Source organism: Danio aesculapii, chromosome 14 (genome assembly GCF_903798145.1).
Source record: "Danio aesculapii chromosome 14, fDanAes4.1, whole genome shotgun sequence".
Lineage (NCBI taxonomy): Eukaryota > Metazoa > Chordata > Actinopteri > Cypriniformes > Danionidae > Danio > Danio aesculapii.
In genome coordinates this window covers 22,930,905-22,940,472 of record NC_079448.1, presented here as the reverse complement: position 1 = coordinate 22,940,472, position 9,568 = coordinate 22,930,905, and the positions used below count along the sequence as shown (strand labels likewise).

General features: G+C 35.4%; 1 protein-coding gene across 1 annotated transcript in view; it reads left to right on the top strand.

The window, feature by feature from the left end:
* Window positions 1-476: 476 nt before the first annotated feature.
* rnf20 (ring finger protein 20, E3 ubiquitin protein ligase) overlaps window positions 477-9,568 on the top strand; it is a 35,247-nt gene continuing 26,155 nt past the window's right edge. The window contains 5 exon segments of the mRNA XM_056472611.1: window positions 477-563; window positions 1,260-1,456; window positions 5,170-5,238; window positions 6,950-7,048; window positions 7,142-7,289. Of these exon segments, the coding sequence (XP_056328586.1) occupies window positions 1,295-1,456; window positions 5,170-5,238; window positions 6,950-7,048; window positions 7,142-7,289 (478 nt within the window). The 5' untranslated portion in view covers window positions 477-563; window positions 1,260-1,294.

Below are 9,568 nucleotides of genomic sequence, written 5' to 3'. Positions count from 1 at the left end.
TGTAATATGTATTTAATGATATGTACGCGTATGTATGCTGTATTGTATGTTATGTCAGTGTCAAATATGAATTTGGGCTCAGAACCTCTGTGCAGACAATAAAGTAAAATAAAAGTAAAGTGAATTATCTTAATAGTAGTGTAATTACAACAAAAGAAAACAAGCAGATAAATATTATGCAGCAGAATATAGACAATAACCAAGATTTGTGTGTAGTGAGTAATAATATGATAAAATAACTACAATATGCAGGTAGCAGCTGCAATAATAATAATAATAATAATAATAATAATAATAATAATAATAATAATAATAATAATAATAATAATAATAATAATAATAATAATAGAGGAATAAAATGAAACCTTCAGAAAGAATAAAGGGAACGGCTTGCAGTCGGTCCTACCGCTGTGTGGTGGCGCTGCAGTTCTGACTCCTCCCAGTGTGCACTGCGCAGTAGAAGAGAAGCGGCGCTCTGTTTCCGGGAGGTGGATCGGCTGCTGGGTGAAGCGCAACAGCTACATCCCACAAAACCATTTTAGTGTCAAAACAGATCAAAACAGGTAAGAAATGATCACATGTCCAAAAGCTGCCATTGTTAGTCCGTTATTAAATAAAGCACCCTGAGTTTTTACTGCTGAACGGCCTCTGATTGTAGCGTTTTCATATAGCAGGGTTGTGCTCGGGATTACACCGGCTCGTCATAATTTAACAATAAATACACGTTCTTACATTAGCATTACTGTGCAGTGTATTAATGAAGCCTACGAGTGTGTCTACAAACAACAAAATAGCATTGAGTTACTCGTAATATCAGTAAATATGTAAACCATGTATTACCGTGGTATTTTTAAAGATACAATGGTATTATATGATCTTGTGCTTCGTTACTAGTACTTTTTGTATAGTCAGTTGTGTGAAGATACACTCAAGTTAAGTCCAATGATTAGTACTCCTGTACTATAATTTATAATAAACCACATCTATGGGCCGTTTAAATATAATTATTAATACTGTTAAAACACTTAAAACATAACAAAAGTGTACGGATACCTAAAATGTCAGCCATGCAGCCAATAAAACAATTATAATAACAAATAAATGGTTGTTGTTGTTGTTATTTTCATTAATAATTACCAAGTAATAACAGAACTCATTGTTATTGTACATAACATTTTGTTATAAAAATAAACAATAATATAAATTTTGATAGTAATAATTTGTGATGAGATGTGACTGTGATGATGTCTGTATCTCAGGCTCTTCTAGAAAGAGGTGGTGTTGACGGGAAGTGATGTCAGGTCAGAAGCGCCCCAGTGATGCCGGCAGCTCTGCCACCCTCGGTGCTCCTCCAGAGAAGAAGAAGGGAGGTGAGGATGGAGAGGGTATGAGCACGGGATCAGGAGGAAGCACCGCTGTGGAAACCGTCATCAAACTGGGAGGAGGGGCCAACTTGGTGAGATGTTTTTTTTTTGTTTGTGATTTGAGCATGCTGTAAAAATTGTTGCTTCCTTAAAGGCACTGTATATAATTTTTTTACAGTAAAGGGCGCATATTCACAACAAACAAAGGTATATTTCGATGTTGCTGAGACTAAGTGTGGAATCGTGGAAGTTTTCATCTTCATTGCATTCTGCGGGTCTCCTGCAGAAATCATGCAAAGTATTCAAAACTTATTATCATGGTAGTATGAAGCAGAGTAAAGCTGAAAGCAGTCGAAGTGAAAGTAGATGCTGTATCAATTGCTATTTAGAGATGAGTGCGACGTGGCATGAAAGCAGTGGAGCTTTATTATGCCACAGACTCTTCTGGTTTTTCTAGTCGAGATCAAATGTGGACGAAGAAGCTAGGCTGCTTGATCATACTAAAGACCTTTTAGGGTTCTGTTATAATGCTGCTCTGTGCAGTCTAATAAAACACACAGCATATTAAAGTGCCTTTGGTGTTTTCTGTTTTCTCTAAACCAAACTAGAACTTGAGGATGTGTTTTCTGATGTACGTTAAAACTGCTTATTTCTCTGGATTTCAGCATACTTTTAAACATTTAGGATAATGTCAGTACACAAGTCAACAAAGTATAGAACGCTGTTCAGTGCTGTCCACAGGTTTGAAATATACTTGTGGTCGTAGCCGGATTGATTTTTTTGAATTTTTAACAATAATGTATTTATTATGACACTGTTATACACTTTTTCATCTGTTAAAGTAAAACAAAAAAGTTAAAATAAAAAAAAGAAATCCATAATTTCTGTTAATTTTATGCTATTCAGAAGCCATGTGCACACACTGACAGGTCAAATCTGCTTCTCTCTTTTAAGTTTAAAGCAAACTTGAATGCCAAAGCATTTTAGATATTTATATAAAATAGACTTTGTAATATATTAACATCATCAAATTAATAAAATAATAAGTAAATGAGAAATAAATGACAAGGGAATAAAATATAATATAATGTTCTAATATAATGTAAATATAATAAAATAATATGAACATAAAAAATATGATTAATTACAAGATTAAGACTTGTAGATTATTTAAATGGTGTACAGAGGTTAATCAGGCTAGCTCCTGATTACATCTGTGATCTTGTGACACTTTCTACTCCTGCTCGCAGTCTTCACTCAGCTTCGGGCCTTACCTTGTTCCAGCCACGCTGCAGACTTAACACCATGGGTGGTCGGGCTTTTTCATACCATGTGCCAAAATTTGGAATGCATTACCCATTACCATTAGGAATGCCGTGTCTCTGGACTGTTTAAAGAAGCTTCTTAAGGCTCACCTTTTTAGTAGTTTTTAATGTGTGATCTATTGTTATCTTACTTATTGTTATACTTTCCTATTTATTGTTTTTACTGTTTTATTGTTTTTTGCCTTGTACGTGTTTTGAGCTTGAGAAAAGTGCTTTACAAATAAAATGTATCATCATCATTATTATTATTATTATATTTTGCAGCGAGTTTAGACCAGTCATTGCAGTCATTTAGACATCTCTGAGTATATAGTAACGTTTTTTTCTGAATCGTTTAGATTAAAGAATCTATTATTTACTTTTTCTCTTGGTCTTGTGGCTGTGCGCACTGTCAGCAAGATTGTCAGTGGAAAGTAGTCTTTAATAATAGAGTAATGCAAAAACCCATATGAGCTTTAGAAAGCAAAAGTTGAATCCTGGACATTTTAGGAGATTTAGAAACCCAGGCTGGATGAATTTTCTAATTCCAAAAAGGCACATCTCTGTGGGTCAGCAGAGCATGTGTGACTTTCTGTGTGAGTGTTGACAGGTCTTGCTCACACAGAACGAAACGGGTAAACGAAAGATGATTTTCCACTACTTAATCGATTGCGGATGTTTGGTTATTGGGCGGATATAAAAAAAAGGGTAAAAGGATGTTAATAACAGTAAAAAAATGTTGGCCGTTACTTTACCTGGGCGGCCCAAATGAAGTCTATGTGTGGGAAGCACTGCTGTTCTAGTGCTTTATTGGATATTTTATTGAAAACATGTAACACATTGTGCCTTCCAATTTTACAAGTCGTTTCAACTTGCCTCACATTAAACTGACCTAAAATGCCAAGTTAAGTCTTATAACTAAAACTCCTTGTGAAATTTAAATTTGCTATGTTTATTTTGCTGGCACACATTGTTATTCTTTAGTTAATCCACTGCAAAAAAAGTTTTATCTTTAAGCAAAGTCTGAGCATTTGCTGCCATGTTTGGAGTGGCGGCCCTTCTCTGTTGACATCTTCAGCTACAATATTCTTAACCATGACCCTCTTACCGTTAGTTTTCCCTACTCAATAATCCATATAAGTTGGAAGAACATCAACATGTTGAAATAAAAGTCTTAGCAAATTTTTTAAAAATTACAATTATTTTTTAATCTATTAAGTATTTTTAGAAAGTTAAAATATTATAACATGTTATTTTATTATGACATGTTGTTATTATTAGTATTATTAGTATTATTATTATTATTATATATTATTTGAATTTTTATAATATAAAATTTGGTATAATTTTAATATTATTTTGCATAGCCATGTAATTATGTTATATTATTACATGTAGGGCTAGGCAATTAATTGAAAAGTAATCGAAATCGACATTCAGAACTTGAATGGTAATCCAGGTAGATTTTTCCAATTACTTTCCCTACCATGAATAGAGTCACATGACCCTGCTCTGCTAAGGCTGATATATACTTCCGCACCAAACGGACGGGTATGGTCCGGCGCAGCCTTCGCATACCCATTCACCTCTCAAAAAACATTACTACATGTCGAGCAAGTTCTGGTATTGGTTGTTTTGGTAGTAGTGACGAGCGTGGGCCGCATTACTTTGCACTACATTGAGGTTGATTGGAAGCTGCGCCAGAGATGCATTGAGACGGTTTATTTTCCAGTACATTCAAATGATTATTTACATTAAATTATTTGTTTACAGAAGATGGAAGTAATGCACCGTTTAAAATATTATTTACAGGACATACAAGAGTTATTCTATTTAGAAGGGATACTGCTTATTTTCTACTGTTAATATGAAAAACATTGAAAATAATTTATTTTGTTTCCAAAAGTGCAAGTTATTTGTTTTCAATGTATTTATTTACTTATTATAATAAGAAAAGTTCATTTTAGGCAGTGTGTGTTAATTTCAGGTGTTTAATGTTGACGTTCAATAAATAATCATAGATAGATAGTGTGTTTTTCCTTTATTTTAAAATCAAGTAATGCACCCTTCATGCAAAAATCTCCCACTAAATATGTGAGCATATTTACTGTACAAAACTTCTCTGTGAACTATGAGGGCAAAAAAATTAAATAAATCAATAAAATAATCGTTCATTAGTTGTAATCGAGGTAAAATGTTCAATTAATTGAGATTTTGATTTTAGGGATTTTCAGCCCTAATTACTTGGCTTATATGGGATTGTTTTAGGTCAGTTTAATGTAAATTGAAATGACTAGACTAGTAAAGTCAGTGTCTGGATTGTGGTTGTTAGTTCCTGCCTTTTGTTTTTGTTTTTTTCAACCCCTCATTGTTGGTCTTTGTATATTTCTCTCTAATGAATGTCTGTGTGAAAAATTCTAACTCTGTGGATTTCTGCATCCTGAATCTAGAAACGGATTCTTGAATCTAATTTCCACTGACAGTATGTTTTGTTTTTACAGGAAGAACAAGATATCAAAGCACTCCAGATTAAAAACAGGAAGTTGGGAGAGGCTCTGGACCAAAGACAGGTAATTACATTAAATATTCATTTAGTTCTGGCAAATTAAATGCAGTCTTGGTGAACATTAGAGGATTCTTTCTAAAATGTTAAAATATGTTATAGGTCCTGCAAAACATTACAAAGCATTACATGAAATTAAAGTGTACCATCTATATTTTATGGTCGCTATATTTACATGCAACCAAAAAACATTTTGTAATCGGGTTGATGGATCATTCAGGCTAATAATTATTAGGGATGCACTGAATTTTCAGTGAATCCCTAACTGTGCGTTCACACGGAAGGCGGCTAGAGTGTCAAAGTAGCCGGAAGTCATTCATATTTAATGAGAGCCAGCGAGGCGTGGCTTTAAAGTAAGTCAACCTTAAAAGTAATGAGCTATGACGTGGTTTGGTGGCAATCAATCGGAACATAGAAGTCCACCGCTTGAAAGGATTCCAGAGGACACAGTCCTGTGAACTTTGGTTCCGACCACAGTTGTTCCCAAGGGTTTTAGTGTTGCAGTCGCCAGATTTCTAATTATTTATGATGTTTTCTTACAGGGACTTTATTGTTTTTTTTTTATTTTTTATCGGGAATCTTATGCTAACTAACGACAGTACAAAACAGTGTTGCTGCTTCAGAATATTTCAGACATATGGACGTATTGGACAAGTGGAACAAAGCCACAGCACATGCAACAACTGGATTTTTTGTAGTTAAATAAATTTGATAAAAGGTGTGCAACATTTTCACACTAGAAAGCACGTTTATTATGTGGGAATATAAGTGATTTGCTGATATGCTGCAATGGCTCCTTTAAATACAAGATCAATGTAGCGAATTTTGATGCTGTCGGAGCTGTGAAACCAGACAGCGTTGTTGCCAGGGTGGCTAGAGCAAACTAGGACTTCAGATCCTTTGCGCTTCAATTGATAACCCATTGTTGCAGTGTGCTAAATACATATTTTTTTAGTTTGTAATTGATTTATTCTTTGAAACTGTAATATTAATTGATGCAATTGCAATACCTTGATTATAGTAAGGTTAGTACACAGTCATAGCCATAAATGCAATGTTACTAATAACTGCCATAATTTATTTCTGTGTTTCGTTTTTCCTCTTTTTCGATTTCAGCCAAGAATTTTCATTTCGGTGCTTCCCAAAAAATCATTCATGTAAGCACCTTAATTAAGCCGATTGAGCTTAATCCGAATGAAAATTGGACTGAATTGGAACTGGTGGTGTAGACAAAAAACATGGGACTCATTTAGAGTTTTTTTTTTCTGAGCATTTCAGTATCTGTACAGACTGTCAATCTAAATCTTAGCAATTAATGTAATTAAGTACATTAAATACTTGATTATGTTTATAATATTAGGTATTGAGGTACATGTGTATTCTGTTCAGGCTTTTATTTTTTAATTTATGTATTTAAAATATATATATATTTTTTTCTTTTCTCACTTAGATAAATGTAATTTCATCTTGTTTAGAGGGTAGGGGTGGGAATAATATTTGTTTTTAAATTTCTCTGAAAAATCACTTTGTCATCTGTAAAAGTTAAATAAACGGATTTAAAAAAAGATCACATCCTTTTTGAAGCTTGTGAGATGTAAATCTGGACATCAACCCAACCTATTTAATGTTTATGTGAATACTACGTTTACATTCAAAAATGGTTCTAGAAGCACTTGTACATGCACAAACTGTAATGTTTACATTTGTTGTTAATGTAGGTGATTGAGGATGAACTGAGGGAGCGAGTTGAGACATTGGAGACTCGACAGGCGACAGATGATGCAAGTTTGTTGATTCTAAACCGATACTGGAACCAGGTGAAAGTTTTTTTTTGTTATACACAGCTGACATGAAATACATTTCTATTTCTCTCAAACGATATGATTATTTGTTCCATCCTGCTTTTCCAGTTTGATGAAAACGTGCGATTATTCATACGTCGCTGTGACCAATCAGGAAGTGAGCCTGTGGAAAGCCAACCTCCTGAGGGGCGGAGCTTAAAACCTGGAACCCCAGAACCAGATGGAGACTCAAACCAGGAGCGAGCAAAAGACAGAGGTACTGACTTGTAGATGGAAATCAATTTATTGCACGAATCTGTCCGGCATTTTAAATTTATTGTATTTAAAGTGCTTTATTGAGCCCAGCTTTCCACATGGTAGAGTTTATTTGCTCAATTTCTCAAGTTTGTCTTGATTTCAGTATTGGCTTGTGGCTTCGAATAGGGCTGTGCAATTGATCTAAATTAAATTTCGATTATGATTTTGGTCTCCAACGATTATGAAATGCCATTGGTTATTGCGTCATATCCTGCTCCATTTCCAGCAGTCTATATTCCTGCTGCTGATTGCTTATAGTTATTATTCAATTCAAGCTTTTTTTACTTTGTTTTTGGTTATTCATTCTGCTATGGAAATGTATAGGTGTTATAGCAACCTTAAAAGTTATAGAAGAAGAAAAAAAATTATATCAGTTTTGTACTAATTGGCTTGCCTACTTATAATAGTGATTTACAATGTTGACTAAAATAATTGTGATCTATGTTTTATTTACATAATCAAGCAGTCCCAACACCGCAATCCATTAAAATAAGTCCTGATAGCCTCAACAAACTAACGAAGACTAACCATGTACCTTACACTTTTCGCTATTCAACGCACTCAAACGACCACTCCTCTGTCATTAAAAGCCAGATAAGCATGTTTGTGTGATCATTCTCTGGGTGAATACCTATTACACTATCCAAATTTTGATTGATGTCATATGGACTCGTAGTTTTTGAGAAAAGATGGGAAAAGTTCCGCATACGCATGAGTACGGAAGATGATAGGTATTAACGGTGTTCCGTACACTATTAAAATAATGTTCTGTACAGGGGGCATAACTTCAGTTCACTGCAAAAATGGACAGTGCTTTAAAGGACACCTATGGTGAAAAATCTAATTTTCAAGCCGTTTGGACAGACGTGTGTGTAGGTATAGTGCATAGATCATCAAATTGGGGTGATATAAACACACCCAGTCTTTTTTTTTTTTTCAATTCAACAATATAAAAACGGTGGACCATTTGGAGCGTTTTTTAGATCGACCGCAACTTGACGTAGGAGTGCGGTCCCCCCGCCCACCAATATTGTTCGACAGGCACACATTACCATATGCTCAGTTTGTTGTTTCACGTCCACCATTTTCAGCGTGTGAGTCAGCGTGTCACCAAAGGGACACACCCTTGCTCGATTTTTGAGCCCAACACAAGATCAACATTCACCACATGATCGCTCTCATCGGAATTATTGTTTGTAACTTTAGGTGGGTTTGTGAACGTGTACTTTTCATTACGTCTACTTTAAACTACAGCCGTTTGCGTTTCTCGCGGTCACAGAAGCTCCCTGTGATCTTAACTATGTGCAGCTGGAAAGTGCGAGCGCATTGCCTTATGTGTGGTTCCCTCCATTGGAAATAAAATAACGAACTTGCCTGCAGGTCGCACACCATAAGCGCCGCTCGGCGACGCACAGCATCGCGCCACTCAGCTCCATGCATTTTAGAATTCTAAACAGGTTTCAATCAGGGTACACACAACGGCGCTTCAAGTCAGCAGCTGTTCGCTGAGCCCAGCCACGACTCAGGACACTTCATATTTCTGCCGCGCCACAGAGTGCCATCTGAATAGTTTCAGTTTAAATAACATGCGAATGTGCGTGTTTGGTGTGCCGTATCGCGGCTCTGAGCAGCGCATCCGGTGCCTCAGTCAAAGTTAATTCATTGTGCGTGGTTATTAGTCTCGGTGTACAAGCTCTGCACTTTAAACTAGCACACAGTTGGCTGTAAAACTATATAAAGATACAAATGATTTTGTACTCTCTGCTTGGTCTGTGTCCAAGTCGTATCGTATGGCTGATTGCTGGTCCTCTCACTGATTTTGCTTCTCTCTGTCTGCCTGTCTGTTGCCAAACACAAAACGGGGGAGCTCTTGGCTCCGCCCCCTTGTTACGTTGGGCGGGAAGTCGAAACTAATTTTCATGTGAAGCAACACACCTCTAAAACAGCGACCTGTGTACATTCCCCCAAAATGACACTTTTTAACACATTATAATAAAAAAATCTGAATTGTGTTTTTTTACCGCACCTAAACTGGCACACTCAGAAGAGCCATAATATTAATATTAACTCTTAAAAAAGGGCTAAACTAGGTGCCCTTTAAGTCTTATTAAAAACCAATGTCAGAATATACTATTATTGTGTTTAACTTAAAGTTAATGTTATATTTAATAACTTCTTTTATGAAAGTTTGAAGTGATATAACTTTACAATAATACAATTTTTATTTCATGTTTATTT